The sequence below is a fragment of the Oncorhynchus kisutch genome, linkage group LG27 (genome assembly GCF_002021735.2).
Source record: "Oncorhynchus kisutch isolate 150728-3 linkage group LG27, Okis_V2, whole genome shotgun sequence".
Classification (NCBI taxonomy): Eukaryota; Metazoa; Chordata; class Actinopteri; order Salmoniformes; family Salmonidae; genus Oncorhynchus; species Oncorhynchus kisutch.
This window is the reverse complement of record NC_034200.2, coordinates 10,814,592-10,832,499: the sequence shown is the minus strand read 5'-3', so window position 1 is coordinate 10,832,499 and position 17,908 is coordinate 10,814,592. Positions and strand designations below refer to the sequence as shown.

The 17,908-nt window shown below is 45.0% G+C and overlaps 1 protein-coding gene and 1 pseudogene across 5 annotated transcripts in view; both read left to right on the top strand.

The window, feature by feature from the left end:
• Positions 1–8,960, top strand: part of LOC109871930 (capping protein, Arp2/3 and myosin-I linker protein 3) — a 47,861-nt gene extending 38,901 nt beyond the window's left edge. The window contains exons 22-40 of one of the 5 annotated variants that reach the window (XM_031806585.1): positions 423–491; positions 791–884; positions 1,071–1,169; positions 1,385–1,504; positions 1,821–1,934; positions 2,154–2,329; positions 2,508–2,595; positions 2,853–2,975; positions 3,066–3,132; positions 3,231–3,403; positions 4,035–4,114; positions 4,212–4,331; positions 4,535–4,712; positions 5,778–6,216; positions 6,500–6,627; positions 6,733–6,970; positions 7,194–7,277; positions 7,615–7,734; positions 8,058–8,960. In XM_031806585.1, the coding sequence (XP_031662445.1) occupies positions 423–491; positions 791–884; positions 1,071–1,169; positions 1,385–1,504; positions 1,821–1,934; positions 2,154–2,329; positions 2,508–2,595; positions 2,853–2,975; positions 3,066–3,132; positions 3,231–3,403; positions 4,035–4,114; positions 4,212–4,331; positions 4,535–4,712; positions 5,778–6,216; positions 6,500–6,627; positions 6,733–6,970; positions 7,194–7,277; positions 7,615–7,734; positions 8,058–8,107 (2,560 nt within the window). In that variant the 3' untranslated portion in view covers positions 8,108–8,960. Of the gene's footprint in view, positions 1–422; positions 492–790; positions 885–1,070; positions 1,170–1,384; positions 1,505–1,820; positions 1,935–2,153; positions 2,330–2,507; positions 2,596–2,852; positions 2,976–3,065; positions 3,133–3,230; positions 3,404–4,034; positions 4,115–4,211; positions 4,332–4,531; positions 4,713–5,777; positions 6,217–6,499; positions 6,628–6,732; positions 6,971–7,193; positions 7,278–7,614; positions 7,735–8,057 lie in introns of all 5 variants that reach the window. The other 4 variants (XM_031806584.1, XM_031806586.1, XM_031806587.1 and 1 more) reach the window with 4 other exon arrangements.
• A 3,559-nt stretch (positions 8,961–12,519) lies between these two features.
• Positions 12,520–17,356, top strand: LOC109871501 (kinetochore protein NDC80 homolog; annotated as a pseudogene).
• Positions 17,357–17,908: the final 552 nt, after the last annotated feature.

Here is a 17,908-nt window from a genome sequence, read left to right as displayed (position 1 = left end):
GAGGAGGGAGAAAGGGGGGCTGGTAGAGAGCGAGAAAGGGGGAGGTGAGGGAGGGAGGGAGGGAGGGAGGGAGGGAGGGAGGGAGGGAGGGAGGGAGGGAGGGAGGGAGGGAGGGAGGGAGGGAGGGAGGGAGGGGGAAAAGAGAGACTGAGGGGGATGTGGGAAAGTTCATTGTGCAGTTGCTATGCCGTAGTTAATGCAGTGATAATGTAATGATGAGGGGTTGTGTTACGGCTCTCAATACACTCTGTAGTGAACAAGCACTTCTTTGGTTATTCACGCTGTGCAATTCTGAATTTGTAATTTGACTGGTGCCATGTATGTGAGCTTCAGTTTTCAAGTCAATTATTATTCAAATGATCTCTCCTTTTATCTATCCCTCTCTTTCTCCTTCTTTCTTCCTCCCATTTGATCCTTCTAAGGAGTGTGACGTGGGATCGCAATAACACCACGGCTACAGGATTCCAAGATGTGGCTCGGGCCCTGGAACAGTGAGACACACGCACCCCAACACACACACACACACACACGCTCTCACCCACTCACTCAAACAAACCTGAACACGAGGGACATGACTGAAAGTCAGAAGACAAGAGACGCATATCTCTGAGCTTGCCTTGCAGTCGTTGCACAGCGTTTCATCAGCACACTGACCTGTTTGTGAGGCGGGGCTGCCTGTTTTAAGTTCTAGTGACAAGGATTCAATGACTCATCATTATTCATAGAAAAGGATTTGTAATGATTTCTGTGTTTTCTCTTCTTCATTTTCGCTGACTCATTCTCTTGACAGTAACTTCACCCTGCATTACATGTCCATCCCCCTCAATGATGTCACACAGGCTTACCGGAGTGCCCCTGAGAAGATTGACCAAGCGCTGACCAAGGTGGGTCCCCTGGGGTGTGACGTCACACCGTGACATCACGACTGTTGTCGTCGGCAGCTCGTGTCTCGTGTCCGTCTCTCTTATTTCTGCCCTGTTCACTTCGTCAAACCACCTCTTCTCTCTGTTGCTCGTCTTCTTTCACCGCCGACATCCCTCCTTTCCCATCCCTCTCTCTTTGTTTCTCAGATCCAGCGTGCTCTGTTGAGGAACAACCAGACCCAGAGGTTCTCTCAGAAACAGGCTCTTCGTCTGCACCAAGGCCTGGTCACCAGCACTGCTGAACAGGTACAAATACTGTGAGCTTATGTAAACGGTGTAATTTTGGCGAGAAAGACAGCCTTTGAGTCAAAACCCCACGGACTGACGTGTGTGTGTGTGTGTGTGTGTGTGTGTGTGTGTGTGTGTGAGTCTGTGTCTGTGTGTGTCTGCGTGTGTGTCTGTGTCTGTGTTTGTGTGTGTGTGTGTGCGTGCGCGTGCATGTGTGTGTCTGCGTGTGTCAGGTGATGGAGCGGCTGTGTGTGCGTGTGCAGCAGCAGGTGTGTGCTCTCCGAGGCTCAGAAGAAGGAGAGGAGTTGCAGGCTGCCAGACAGGTCCTGAAGGAGGCCAGAAACTCCCGTGCGGTAAGTTGGCGTGTGCGTATGCATGCGTGTTTATATATTCTAAACCACTCTCTCTGTCTCTCTCAGCTATACTGTGTGTGTGTGTGTGTGTGTGTGTGTGTGTGTGTGTGTGTGTGTGTGTGTGTGTGTGTGTGTGTGTGTGTGTGTGTGTGTGTGTGTGTGTGTGTGTGTGTGTGTGTGTGTGTGTGTGTGTGTGTGTGTGTGTGTGTGTACGTATGTGTGCGTGCTTGTGCGTGTGTGTGTGTGCGTGTGTGTATTGAATATGCATATGTATGTGTGGTTGAATATATTCTAAGCTCCTCTCTCTCCCTCTCAGCTCTATCCATCTCTGTGTGAGCTGGCCCATGTTCTCTCAGTGGACGGGCCTGTCAGACAGAAACTGGACTCTCTAGCAGGAGAGCTGGCCAAGGCTGCTGATAAGGAACTACAGGTAGACCACTCAACACTCCATCTCCCCCTGCGTGGTTGGATTTAGACTATGATGGATGAATTGAAAGATAGATAGATGGATATATATACACATTCTTTGGCAGGAGACCTGGCCACGGTTGCTGATTAGGAAACATGGGTACTGTGATTCTTATCGTAGACAGGACTTATTGGATGAGGGAGTGACACATTGATGACTTTGTTGACTGATCATTCCCAGGTGATAGTGGACTCCATGGTGTCTCTGTGTCGGGAGCTGTGTCCCATGTCCTCCTCCTCAGCTGAGCGACTCAACCCTCCGCTCTCCTCCGTCTCAGAACGTGTCTCCATCCCTCGCTCCACCATCCGCACCGCCCTGATGGAGAGAGCGGCACAGGACATCAACAGAGCCCTGGAGTAAGAGGGGGAGGAAAAAAGAGGGAGGGGATGAGAAGGATCTAGACTAAAGAGTAGGGTGTGAATAGAGAACTTGAAGGAAGTATTCACCCCCCCCCCCTCTCTCTCTCCCCCTTACCTGATCTCTTTCTCTCTCCCTCCCTTGATCTCGTTCTCTGTTTTTATCTTTCTCCCTCAGGGACGTAAAGCTGTCGGTGGTCTCCTATCTGACCAACTCCATAGTGGATCAGATCCTTCAGGAGCTCTACACCACTCACAAAACCTTGGTACTAACACACACACTACTCTCTCTGTGCTCAATGTGTCTTTACCTCTATGCACTGTGTACCTCTGTGTACCTCTGTGACCTCTGTGTACCTCTGTGTAACTCTGTGTACCTCTGTGTACCTCTAGAACAGTGACTTGTTCAATCTCAGTTTCATCTCCCCACCATCTCACACCAGAGAGCATAGTCTCAGACCAGACCAGTTCTCATTGTTTCGGACCAGTATATAGCATTGTAAATGCCTCTCGGTTGTCTTAGCTGTGTCAGGTGTCCCAGGCGAAGCGTTTGGATGACGCAGGGACAGGCAGGCGCACCATCAGACAATCCAGAATCACAGACTCACTGGACTTCCCCGACGAGGAAGGCCTGGGCATGAACATCGTAAGTGTGTGGGCGGGTGTATATGTGTGCGTGTACGAGTGCATTTTTCCATTGCTCTTATCACCTTTCCTCTCTCTCGTGTCTTACTAGGACACCATCGCCATCAAGAAACGTAGCTCCAGAACCAGAAGGATTCGTCCGGTGTCAACCAGATTGAGTGAGCTTACCTTAATAACAACGTTTTCCTGCAGGGCATTTTGATGTGGATTAACATGGATTTGACCCAACTTTGAATCTTCTCTCCCTCCCTTTTAGGTCTTGGTGATGATCCCACCTCCTCCCCGACTCACTCTGGCCCCCTATCCCGCTCAGCATCATGGGAGGATCTGTACACCCTGCCTACCCAGGGTGCACCACTGCGCCACGTGACACAGGTCAGGCCACGGCCCCCGCGAAGACACTGTCGAGGACAAGTCCCCGTGGAAACAGTGAGTCAACTCTGACCTGTAAAGAAGAGCCAGACCCAATCCTAAATAGCCCCCTAAGCACTTCATACAGATCTGAAAGCTGGTCAAGTTGAAAGTTCAAACTTACCCACTAGGCTGTGTGAAATGTGATACAGACAATACTTACCCAATCATTTTAGTTAAACTTAAGTACCTAGCGGGTAGGGATTGACCAGGCCTCTGAGCCAAACAAATCTATTCACCTCTCAGTTCTAATGCAATGTATTTGTATTCTAGAATTTGAGTCATCCTGGTTTTTCATGCCAAAGGCATCCCAAAAATAGGTTTCTTTATGACTGTGAATCTGTCGCATTATCTCATGACTCACTCGTTTATCACGTTCTCCAATCCGCAATGCCCCAAGGCATCTCTCTGTTGGCGGCATATCAGATTCCTCAGCTGCGTCCCAAATGGCACACTTTTCCCTGTATGGTGCGCTTCTTTTCGACCAGAGCCCCATGGGCCCTGGTCAAAAGCAGTGCACTATATAGGGAGTAGGGTGTATGTACATGATACATGATAATTGCACAGGATAGCACGGCAGTAGTTTCAGTGTGACAGCAGAATTTGTGTTGGTGGCTGTGGTGTAAACCTGTTATCTCCGTCCTCTCAGCACTGTTCAGAGAACGGAGGAGTCAACATGCTGGAGGATGGACTGCCAGATTTCTATACCAAGAGAGTCCTGCCTGGCAGGTAGGCTACGCACAATTCACTCACTCACACACACACACACACACACACACGCACTCTCAGTGACCCAGCTACCCATATCTTTATCTCTCCCCACCAGTCAGCTGTCACTACTCCATCAAGCTCAGTCCCTGAGGAGGAAGAAGAGACGCAGTGTGCTGTCGATCTTCTCTGGGTTCCGCAAGAACCGCAGCTCCACCATCTCCAATCAGGAAACAGAGTACGGAGGGAGTCCTGAAAAGTCATGCACACATTTAGTTGATTTTTTTGGCGAGCATATGATTACAGGTCCTTGTTATAAATTGTTAAACAACAACTATAAAATAATTGTTTATTGTCCGTTTATCCGTTTATAATACATCTCTGTCTCGTTCTCGTTCTCGGTCTCTCTCTCTCTCTCTCTCTCTCTCTCTCTCTCAGTAGTGGCTCAGAGAACGTGTACTCTATGATTCAGCATCCTAAGGATCGTGGGAAGGGGGAGGCCATCATTGAGGTGGGAGCCAATGGGAGGATGATGCCGTCCCCTAGGCCCATCCAGGGCACACCACTGCCTGGGATGAGGGGGGGCAGGCCTAGCCCCCACTGCCTCACACAGAGACAGGTAGGAACGTACCTAGGTAGGTCAGTCCCTAGTTCATGAATATGGCCAGGAGTTTTACCTGACTAGTCTATCCCACTCATTACAAAATGCATCACAGCACAGCATGCATGCTTTTACATTCTATGTAATCTATTACATAGAATGTAATAGCGGTTCTTCAGAGACTCCCCTACTACCTCAGCTCACGTATTAATTGGAGATCCAGCCATTTTCAGACCCACTCTCTGGACTGGCTGGTTCTGGAGGTCCCGCGGGTCCCACGGGTCTCCACTGACCTAGGGAAAATGCTGTGATGGAACATTTTAGGTTTGTGCTTTTCTAATAACCAATTGCCGTGTTCATGTAAGTGACTGATTGAACGAATCCTCACTATCGGTATCTGCAATTTGGCAGTACGCCCAGAACCTTGTTTTGAGAACAAAAGGATATCTCAGTTTTAAGGCCTCGGCTTGGAGAGAAGAAGCCTCCTGAGGTATTGGTCTGTCACATATTATGAACCGGTATTGGTCATGAATGAAGCAAACGTTAATGATGAATTAATTATATATGATGAATAAGCTAAATCTTGTAAATATAACTTGCCAGCAGTATTTAAGAGAACTAATGGGACTGCCTCGGGAGAGATCCTGACAGATGTGTACTATTGCATCCAGTTTGTTGAAACCTCTCCTGTTAACTGTTAATGAACAGTGATTCATTTAAGATTGACTTCGTGTAGAATGTCCACGAGGATGCTTTTAGTTTTTATACCCCCGGGCCATTGAATTGCCTTCAAACCTTGAAATTAGACTTGCTGGTCTCCATTGGACAGTTTAGATTGAGTTTAAGCGAGGTGATATGTGAGAGTTGTGTTTGTTTTGATTCATCTTGTATTTATATTATTATCTTACAATCTTTGTATCAAATTGTGTACGTTCATGTTCGCAGGGCTCCTTTGTAAATGAGACCCTGGTGTCAATGGTGACCCACCATGTAAAATTAAAATGAAATAGTAAAAATTGCATATATGACACAATGTAAACCATACAATCTACAACTTCACTCTGTCTCTCTCCCACCTTCCAGCCTTCAGATCTGGTCGGGATGGTATACAATTGTATCGGAGCAGAAGACGAGGACTCAGACAGTAGCTTTGAGATCAGACCAGTGGGCAGAGACACAGACAGACAGAAGGACACGCCGATTGCATCAGACACCCAGACAGAGTCCCGTGCCAATGGACATGCAATGTCCTCCGCTTCTCTGACAGACAAACAGGCTGACATACAGACTGACAGACAGACTGACAGACAGACAGAGCCAGTCTGTCAGGACCTGCCGATGCCCAGCACTCAGACAGACACACAGACGGAGGTGGAGAGACGGACAAAGGAGACAGAGGGGACGGAGTCCTTGGAGGACAGGAAGGAGGGTGCCCCCTGTGGACAGAAACCAGAACCCCCTTCTCAAAGCAGCAAGCCCAGCCTGGCCAGCATTAAACAGAGACACCTGCAGGGAAGCTCCGGTACTGCAACCTAAATAACTAGAGGTGTATTAACTAGAGGTGTATTAACTAGATTAACTAGAGGTGTATTAACTAGAGGTGTATTAACTAGAGGTGTATTAAATAGCTCTGAGACTCTACTTTTATCCAATGTAAAAAACACAATTTCACATTTTGCTACATAAGACCGATTTGAGCCGGTCGGCCGCGTTTGGCTCCGGCTACTGCATGTGTTAGAACGTGGATGTAGAGTCGTTACAGAATTACAATATCACTTTTGTTTCACACTTTTTTGTCTTTGTAGAGAAATCAACTGATGGTATAGGATGGACAGAGGGAGACAGGGTAGAAGAGGAGAATAATGAAAAGAGACGTGAGGGTGTGCAGAAAGAAAGAGGGGCAGAGGGGCAGCGGCCCCCCATTCCTGAAAAGGTGTGTCTGTTTCATCTGTCTCTGTGTCTCCTTGTTTCTTGTGTCGCTGTTTGTTGTTTGTGTCTGTCTCAATGACTTAACAATACATACAATCTATCTCCACAGCCTGGTAGAGATAAGACCTCTCCAAAGACACTGCCTCCTGTCACTCCGCCTGAGGAAACCACCAATGAGAAGAAAACCACACCTCCTGTTCCACCTGCCTCTGCCAAGCCCTCTTTTGATTTGTCTCAAGCTCCTGTCAGTCAAGACGAAGGGACTAATGAGAAGAAAAGCCTTCCTCCTGTGCCTCCTGCTTCTACCAAGCCTGTGTTTGACTCTCCTGATCATGCTGGTTGTCAAGGTACCACTATGATTGAATTTCACTGAAGGTGGTTTTATTAAGAAATGATTGTAGTGATAATTGATAACGCTCTGGAAAAGAACGTCTGCTAAATGACAGAAATGTAAATAAAAATGTGCATGCAGTCCCAAAAATGATCAATGGCTATGAATATTGTATTATTGTTGTTGATGATGATGATGATGATGATGGCAGCAGGTTGACATTTTGACTATTTAATCAGATGAGGCGGGAGGAAGAAATGGTTATCCACTGAAGCCGCATCGCAACAGGAAGGCAGACTCATGTGACATGGGTATGTGTGAGGGTGAGCGTGTGTGGGTTCAATGCATGTGTGAATGTGTGCTGTACGTCTGTCTGTACATACATGTTTGTCTCTACAGATCCCTGCATGCATACGCTTGTTTTACACTATCTTTTGAATTCGGATGTTTGAATTCCAATTTGTGATTTGATGCATTTATTTGCTTGCTATTGCAGTCATTGAATGCTGACTCATTGTGTCGCTGTTAGGTACGCTGACCATCCCTCTGCCAGGGACTAGATCGCTGCTTATCATGACTCTTACATTACTGCAACTACCCCCTGTCACCAGTCACCGTCTGTGTGGCCCTGTGTGTATGTCTCATATCATTTCCCTTCAGGCATGGAACGGAATAGCCCCAACGATCTGGAGACGGGGTCCTCAGATCGCAAACCCCCTGTGAAAAGACCCAGACTCCCAGAGAACAGAAACAGATCTCTGGACTTCCCCAGGACTGTCTGTATGTATCTGCTCTCTGGACCCCTCTCTGTGTCATACTGTATGAGTATGTGCAAGCATGGGAATGTTCATAAGCTACTATACTGTAAAGCCTCCTTTTCATGACTCAGTGGTGAAAGAGGGAATTGACATGGCATTGACTGTCTACCCAATGTGTCACATGATCAGAAAAAAAGACTGGGCCGTGCTGGGCCATTAAAATCCTGTTGACTGTGGCCTAGGCATTGTTTGGGGAGATGAGGGAGAGTCACCTTTCTAATACTTAGTGGTAGATAAGACGAGGCCGAACAAGGACTCTTGACTTTTAGATCTCTCTCTGTCTAGGTCCTGAGAGTCCAGAGCCCGCCAACGACAATGGTGTGACGTCGTCATAACAACAACAACACACCGGAGGCGAAGACAACATTCTGGACAACTGGAGGGAGAGGAGAGTGAAGAGATGGAGAGAGAAGGGAAATGATGAACTTGATCACCATAGACCCAACTGTGGTTATCCTCGTATACAGCATTCATTTCCTTCATTTTTACGAAACATGCATGTACACTCTGCTTTTTTTCCTCCCTCATACTTAGTTGCACTCGCCTTCATTCCTTTGCAGAGGGACACGCGCACACACACACACACACACACACACACACACACACACACACACACACACACACACATTTTTACCTTTATATTTGAGTCATTTAGCCAACACTCTTATCCACACAGACACACACACACACAGAGAGGTCTCTGAGGGCCCTCTGGTATTCTCATGCCGCTGTTGTTTCTTGCACTTCTTGTTGTACAAAGATCTTTGATCATACTTCTGATTCTCCCTCGTCTCTCTTTTATTGACAATCTGTGACCCTGTTTCTGTAAGAATGAGTCGGTATGTATTCGAAACTAGTATTATGTAATTATTGAACATAAGTGAACAAACTCTGCACTAACCATTGTTATTACCAAGTCATTACATGGTAACGGGTAACATTCATGCTTTAATTTTACAATAAGGTTAAGATGACTGTGAGTGTGTTGTAAGGATGTTTTTCCTATTGAGAAGATGGTAATAACGTGTATTGTTTAACATTATTACAGTAATTTAGTAGTTGGTCAATAGAACAATGGCAGTTTTAGTCTGTTTTATTCATATTTTACAGGACTGAAATTAGTATATTTTCAAAAAAATGCTAATATAATGAATCAATCAATAAAATGGACTTAACTAAAGGAACCAAACTGATGATGCACTATCTCAGGTGAAAACAACCCTAACCTGACATCTTCTTCAAGAACTCATATGTTTGTTGTGCAAGATTAGGATTTGACCCTCTATGAAAATGACATTGATGGATTTTGGAGCAGTACTATGAAGGGGGCAGCAGAGGGCGCTAGATACTTAGAGCTGAGTGATGAAACAGACTTGGATGAAACACAAGTTAGAGGCACAGACTATGCCTGAGCAATGTCTGTAAAAAAAAAAAATATAACATAGAATTGGTAGCGTCCATTTGTTTGAAGTAGGCTTAAAAGGAATTTCAACTGACAGACGGGCCACGAATACATTAATCAATGAATTAGGCAAATATTAAATTGGCTGTGTTAAATGTCCACATTCATTAATCATGTCATGAATAATGTCACAAAATACACACACACACACACACACACACACAATTTGGATTTAAAAGACCAGAAAGCACTTGTCCTCTGACGCCAAAAGCTCCTCTTTCACACCTGAGTTTGACAGAATGAAAGAGCACACCTCTATAGCAGAGGACAGTGCACATTCAGGAGCTTTGCTAATCACATTAATTAGTCAATATGGGGGGATAAGCTAGTTTATCTGGAATCCTGAATGGTGAACCTGCCACGTCCGTTTGTGATCATTGCAAGCGCGATAGAGCATCAGCATATGAAATGCATTTATTTATTTTTAAACCATGATGCACGATGCACCTGTAGTTTGTCTACAGAACAAAAAAACAGAACCACGCCCGTGGGGGTGGACAGTGTCGCTGTTTCCCCCTACTGCGGATTCCATCTTTAAATATACAAAGATCTGTTCCTTTTTTTGTAAGGGAAAACCAAGTCTGAGATTTCTAAGTGGAAATGACAAACTTCAGAAGCCTTTTACAACCTCAGGTACACATATACGTTTTTATATTTCAGTGTGATCAAATGAAGATCCTGCACCTGTAGATGATGATAAGAAACGAACACTTAACCCTTAAAACATGTTATTGGGAGTGTCCACTAAGTATGTTCATGGATGAATACTTCATTGATCCCAAGAGGTTGACATAATCCTTGTAAAAGTTAGAGACCGCTGTGCCAAATGATAGACAGCATGTTTCCTCTCATTCTTCTATAAATATTGCAGGCTACATGTGAGAGGATGGCTGTCATCTAACTGGTATTTGACCCCTAGTTGCTTTGGCAACGGCTGTTAGGAGACACCCAGCCATGAACACCCTGCTCATGTTGGTCACTGGATGGACAAGAAAACAAAGTCAACACCCTTTTCACCAAAACTCTTTGCCAAACACAAAAACACCTTTCCATCCAGACTGAGATGTAGGCTGAGATGCTAATGCCTGTTAGGACTAGACTTGCAGATAAGAACTGTTGTAACTTAAACCATTCAAAGTACAACATTTGACTTCTAGCTTGTCCTGAGCTATAGTTACCCTCAGCTATAGTTACCTAAGCTTTCGGGAAAGTCTCAGGCACAAAGGACCCTGGGACCCTGGCAGTTTGCATGAGGGCTTCTCTCTTGCGGTGGTGGTGACCAGCAGACTGGGGGAGGTTGAGTTGACGCAGCCCTGGGCACACCGGGTGTTGAGGTTCCCAGCCTCACACAGGATTACTGAACAGCTGATGTACACCTACAGCCAGAGAGCTAAAAGGTCACTGAACTGAGGGAGTATCACCCAGAATCATCCAGCAGTCTGTCCCCATTTACCTATGATGAAAATTACAGGCCTCTCTCATCTTTTTAAGTGGGAGAACTTGCACAATTGGTGGCTGACTAAATACTTTTTTGCCCCACTGTATATGATTTACTTCACTGCCCAGTCTGGCGGGTAGTCAGGGGAAACACACTGGCTTGTTTGGTAGAACTCAAACTGGTGAGTCAACATGCCGAAGCCTTTCTCCATGACTGTGACACATCCCTGTGTGTGTTGAAGCCCAGGGTCACATCACCATGTTTCGGCGTACTGGCTGTAGAAATGGATCTCCGCCTGGTGATGATGTCGTTGGGGTTGTCGAAGGTGTGGATTTCGTTCTTGGAAATTAGGGCCTCGTAGTTAAATCAAACTGGATTTATCGCGTACGCCGAGTTCAACCGGTGTAGACTTTTCAGTGAAGTGCTTGCGCACAAACCTTTTCCAACGATGCAGAGTTTAAAAGTAAAAATAACATATAAAATAGTAACTAACACAAAATGAATAAAAGAAATGACACAAGAATGGAGCTATATACAGGGAGTGACAGTACAAGAGCAATATGCAGAGGTACGAGGTACTTGAGGTAAATATGTACATGAAGGCAGGGTAAAGTGACTAGGTATTCGGAAAGATTACAATAAGAGTAAAATAAAGAACAGAGGAGCAGCAGTAAATGATGAGTGTAAAAGTGTGTGTGAGTGTGCATATGCATGTGTGTTTGTGTTGTGTCAGTGTGCGTGTGTGTGTTTAATGCGTGTGCTGTATGTAGTGTTTGTGAATGTGTGAGGGTTGTGTGTCGGTGTAACACAGGACAGCAGGAACCACTGGCCCACTCCTCACCAAAACCCTACATATTGACCCTTTCTCTAAGGGAACCCATTCAAAATCAGTCCTGCACAGTGTTAGTCTTAGAATTGGCCCCTGTCATTCTAAGCTGAGACATGCTCATTAGCTTTTTAGCTATTCTGAAAGGTAACCTTATGGGCTTTCTGTTTCAATGACAATCTACAATTTGTCCTTTGGGGCGAATATTTCATTCGACCAGGTTCAATATTGATAACACAGACCCAGGAGTGAATAAGTCTCACCCAAAGAGATATCCATATAGCCATCATCCCCATATAATATTTTACACTAGACGCTGCCCGCCCTACGGACGGAAAATCAAAGGATCTAATGAATGTGACTCAATGCAATTTCATTTTGTGGACTGCAACCATAAGATAATTGTTCATTCAATAACCCTCTCTGCAAAGCAGAAATTCATTCATGCTGCTAATCGTCTATTTGCTACTTCCAGTTCAGTTAAAACTCACCTCTGTCTGAGTGCCACAGGCATTTAGGGGGGGGGGGGGGTGACTCCGATGACGTGGGTGCTGTTAGAGATGCGTTGCCGGGTTGCGGGCAGAGTTTCTAGGGTCGTCGAGGCGGAGATGGTCCTCATGAATTCCAGTGATAGAGAACTTCTCCACTTCCACTGTCATCTTCGTCTCGTGGCAAACCACCTTCGGCTGTGACTGACACAGGAGATACTGTATCTTGTTATTGTAAAATGTATCCGTCTTATTCAAAACAACGGGATTGTAAAACCATGATTTAGGTTTGGGCCATTTGAACTTTTCTTCTTAATGATGGGCACTATCTGAAAAGTCAATCAGTATCATGATGAATATGATTTTGATAAATATTGGAATAAGTAGTACTAGTATGTACTCATGTCCACAGGTTTATCTGTTAAGATGCCTATTTACACTCCAACATAGATCATCCTTGATCATAAAATAATCTACAACCCATTACTGCGTCCACCAGGACGCAGCTCATCTCTGATTGATAAATGCCTGACATGACAGAGAGGATCAGGGTAAAAAAAAAACACAGAATATGTAATATTTGTATTATTAAACACCCACATCAAATAAGAACTTCTCTCCAGCTGCGTTGGGAAATGACAATTTCATAACAGAGATGATTCTCCAGAGGAATGTAGCAGGAAGTAGCAGAAAGTATCAAAGTACCAGAGCTGTTCTGGTGATGCTGCAGGACCATGAAACATGATGCCATGACACTCACCTGTCCGCCTCCTCAGCAATGAAGCAAATGGGGAAATGTTCCTCCAGATCTTGAGTGGCACTCCACTGAATTACAAACTCCCATTGGGTGGTCCGGTCCTGTGGTTGGTGATGTTCTAAGGTTCACTGATGATGACCTCATTAATCCTAGCAAGGGGGCAAAACAGACAACCGCACATCTCCAAATCAAATCGGAGATATCTTGGCTTTTAGACCGTTTGGGGACCTTATACAGTAAGTTATCCCTCACGTTGAGTATGTAGCCTGAGCCTTGGCCCTGACCTCCAGATCCTTGTTGACCTCGGCACGGAGAAGCTCTCCACTGCGTGGTGTCGGTTGCACGAATCTGGTTAGGTACACTCCCTCGTTGCAAAAGGGAGCAGAAGGACACCGAATTGGAAAATAATACAAAACATAAACAAGTGTTTATGGGGACCCATGCCAAGTCTTTTCAGTGTCCTGGGGGAGTGGGGGGTGGGAGGGGGGAGGTTGTTGTCGTGCCCTCTTCACAACTGTCTTTGTGTGCATTTGGACCATGATATTTTGTTAGTGATGTGGACACCAAGGAACTTGAAACTCTCGACCTGCACCACCTCAGTCCCGTCGATATTTCCTATAGTCCACGATCAGCTCCTTTGTCTTGCTGACAGTGGTTTCCCCCTAGTTCTCCTATAGTTCCTGATTAGTGGTTTCCTGGTATAGTGTCAGTAAAGTCTCTCAAGCGTCCCTCCACCAAGGCGTTCCTGAGGATCTTTGAGTTCCTCTACTGCCTCATTGAGCCCACCTTCCAGATGCCAACCTCCGAAGTGGAGGAGGTCCCCAGGATTCTCAAAGATTTGGGGTAAATCAATAATTTTGGAAATCATGTGATTCAAACATCAACTGACAATTTCTACATGTTCGCCTCATAGCAGGTTCATGTCTACTGACAACTAACTCTCTGCAGGCAGGTATCCATTTGCACTCTCTAAAAGTCCCATGTTCGCTGTGGGAGCTCCACATACCTGGCCACATGTTTTAGGGACTCTGACCTGGCTCATTGATACTGTGAAGTACAGCCCAGTAGGAGATGACTGACTCTTTCTACAAGTACTACATGTCACAATTCCACCTGCAAATAGTGTCAAATGTCAATCCCCTACCAGTAGTAATGACTGAGTAAACCAATGAGGTTGAACATATATTTACATTTGAATGCCGTGCGACTGACTGCCCTTTATTTTCTCTGGTCAGTTTAAACAACTTTCCGTATTTGACTTGAGACTGACTTGACATTATCTGGCCAGGTTTTGTAGTTTGCCACACGTGGATTACTCTACACTCAACCAGAGACAATTGTAACAGATTAGCTGTGGGGCAACAATTACCAGCATAGGAGTACTGGTCTTTTGGTGTGTAACAATTACTTTAAGTGTTTGATTTACCTATGAAGCTACATTTGGTATTTGTTCAAATGAATTATTAGCCTGTTGTGGGAAGACTCTCAACTCCTGCCAGTGGAGGGCTTTTTATTCTCGTTGAAAAGTTTGCTTTCGCTTTCACATTTCACAGGCTCTATGTGTTAAATCTATATGACATTTAATACTGAAATAATTGCTAGCGTTTACTTACCCTGCTCGGAGTGGACACAGTGTTTGTAGTGCACGTCAATGTTTGCAAGACTCACGAGGTAGAATTTCTGTTTATGTAATTCAATGTGTGGTTTCCTTTGGTCATATTTTCTGTTAGGACACATGGAACTCTGACATACGTTAATTGATTTGTGGGTAATAGGAGAGCACGCCTCGGTGCGCATAGAACACTTTGTTGTCATGTATGCGTAGTGATGAAATAGCATTAAAAATAATCACATCTGATTTAAGAGATGGAGCAATGGATGTGAGAATTGCTTTTTACATTGGAGAACCAGTTTATCGGTTGTAATTGTATGGTCCTTGGGGGCCAAGTGCTTTGAGCTCATGTTAGACAGATTCGGTTGGTTTCTCACAGGGAAGCTGTACAGTCTTGCCCTTTTAACTTTTTCCGATCAGATAGCCTCTCATGCTTAACCTGTCCTAAACTCATAAACTGAACAAGTTCCACAGACATGTGATTAACAGAAATGTAATAATGTGTCCCTGAACAAAGGTAACAGTCAGTATCTGGTGTGGCCACCAGCTGCATTAAGTACTGCAGTGCATTTCCTCCTCATGGACTGCACCAGGGATATTCTCTTGAGTGTACGAATTTGACACTTTTGGGTGTGGGAGGGGTATGGAATATTTGGGGGAATTTAGTGAAGTATGTTGTCAAATATAAATCGTTTCCCAAAAATAACTACTTTAGTTTTACTTTAAAGTATTTGCACTTAAGTACTTTATACCACTGGGAAATCCCCTGGTGAAATATTGTTCCTTGTAACATGTTAAATCCTGGCTCAGCAGTGCTGACATAGGATCAGTTTTGCCTTAGATATTTTTTAAATACGAGCCCTGGTCCTGTCACTGGGTGTTGGAAGACTATTGGCAATTGCTATTCTTTAAATGCTGAACAGTTGCCGTCTGTTTCAGGACACCCTGGAACAGGAGCAATCGAGGCTCCAGCACATCCTCTCCACCCAGAAGTTCACCCCTGCATACATTGAGTGGGTTAACTGAGAAAAGGGAGTTGCATCAGACCAAGAGCCTGGAGCTGGCTCAGCAATACATGTGGAAAGAGATTGCTCTGGCCAAGGTCAAAGAGACGGTAAGTGAAGAGAATTTTAGAGCGGCTACTTTAACTTGGGTGCATTCATTAGGACATGCTACTGAAAGTTTTGCAACAACTTTTTTCTCTTCCCATTTAGTCTGTTTTTCTGCCATTTGGTGCCTAATGAAAATAACCCTGGTGTTGCCCAATGCTTATACAAAATACGTAATAGGTATTTAAATATTCTCTCATCTTGTTTAGGCTGAAGCGACGCTAACCGCGTACAACAAGCTGGCCTACAAACTGAAGCTCATAACTGACTTTGAGATCAGGACCACGACAGAATACAAGCCATCGACTATGGTCCAATACAGAACACAGATTCAAGTGTGATTCTTTTGCTCACTTTTTCACATATCTTTTGGGCACTGCGTAGGATCAGGAGCTGTTTTATTTGTTTTACAGAATCCACTGTAGAAAATGATCACTGACCTGGAAGGAGAGTGTAGTCGGCTGACACAGACACTGTTCCGGAACAGTCTGTGGAACAGGTGTGAGACCAGTCTGTACATTCTTTTGGTTTAAGATGGAACATGCATGTTTTGCTTCGAGGTTCTAATATGGTCTCGTTCTCTTTCAGGTTGATTCAAATATTTCCGAAAATGCAACAGACTTCGAAACAACTGATCCCACATTCATAAGATGGACAAGCAGCTTGAACACAACATGCAGGCATGCTATCATCACAAATGTTTACTTTTACGCTTGGCTATCGTCTTCATCCACGGGTGTGTAGAATAAGGACCTTGTGCCCGGCCCTTTATTCTGACGACATTGCTGCCCTGCAGCCATTGGATCCCACCACTGCCACCGAATGTAGAAAACAAACGTGTGGCCTAGGGCTGTCTATGTGTCATAATGGGCGTGCTGTCATGTTTAATGGTGTAGCAAAATGTTTTGCAGAAAGGTGAGTAGGTTTCTCTCCTTCCCTTCTCCATGGTGTGTAGGAGATGGACCGTGAGGAACATAAGTGGGCTGCTGAGATGGAGAACGTGGAGAACCACAGGACGCTACTGGAGAAGGTGACCTTACGATACGATGATGCCACGCAACAGTGCGCACTCTTTTGGACACTATCACATGAAGTCGGCAATAACAAAATGTAATCCGTTGCGCATAGTCATTTTACAGGGAAAGACTAACATGGAAATGCACGTTTTCCCAGTCATTTTTACGTTTTCTTAACAGGTACCAGACTGTGCTGCAAGAAACCAGAGGCACAGCGGACTGTTGAACCTAGCCAGTGTGTTCACCACGGCTTTCGAACACCTGTCCACTGTAGAAGTCAATCCTGTATGGGGATCTGTCTGTAGCATGCTATATCATCAAATATGAATTCTGTGCCACAAAATGCAAACATCCTCATCCCTGACATGAATTCAAGGCCTCATTCCTTCATACAGTGTCTTGTTTCAGTACTGATCCTGAATATTAGTTTTTTTAACATTTCATTTTACCCCTTTTTCTCCCCAATTTCATGGTATCCAATTGTTAGTAGCTACTATCTTGTCTCATCGCTACAACTCCTGTACGGGCTCGGGAGGGACGAAGATTGAAAGTCATGCATCCTCCAATACACAACCCAACCAAGCCACACTGCTTCTTAACACAGCACGCATCCAACCCGGAAGCCAGCTGCACCAATGTGTCAGAGGAAACAGCGTGCAACCTTGGTTAGCGCGCACTGCACCCGGCCCACCACAGGAGTTGTTGGTGCGCGATGAGACAAGGATATCCCTACCGACCAAACCCTCCCTAACCCAAATGAAGCTCGGTCGTGGACGGTTACGACAGAGCCTGGGAGCCAACCCAGAGTCACTGGTGGCACAGTACAGCGACCTTAACCACTGCGCCACCCTCGAGGCCCCTAAATATTACTTTTGACCTTTTTTTCACAGAAATGGATGGATGACCGACTCAATAGTTATACAGGGAAGCCCTTCAGGAGGATGAGTCGGATCACCTGAAGCTGAAAGAAATCGTGGCGAGCTTTATGCAGAAGACTGATTGTAACCCTACCCTGTGTTAAAATTCATGCTGTGTAAAGAAATTTTTTTGAAAAACCAGTAGTTTTTTTTTACTGTATTGATTTTAATACTACTGTGCCCTGAAGAACATGATCCAGGTAGGCATACATGTTGCAGTCAGGAGTAACTCTCTCACTACAAAACACCTGTGATGGCTCATAGCCAACATGACCCGCTTTAAAATGTGGTCTTAGTTGCACAAGGAACAACCAATACTTGTGGTGGTTACACCTTCTTGTAAGGGATGTCAATCTAGACTATTAAATGCCATACAACCCGTTCTGCAAACATTTTATTTACATTTTTTTAACCAGGCAAGTTAGTTAAGAACAATTTCTTATTTTCAATGAAGGCCTAGGAACAGTGGGTTAACCGCCTGTTCAGGGGCAGAATGACAGATTTGTACCTT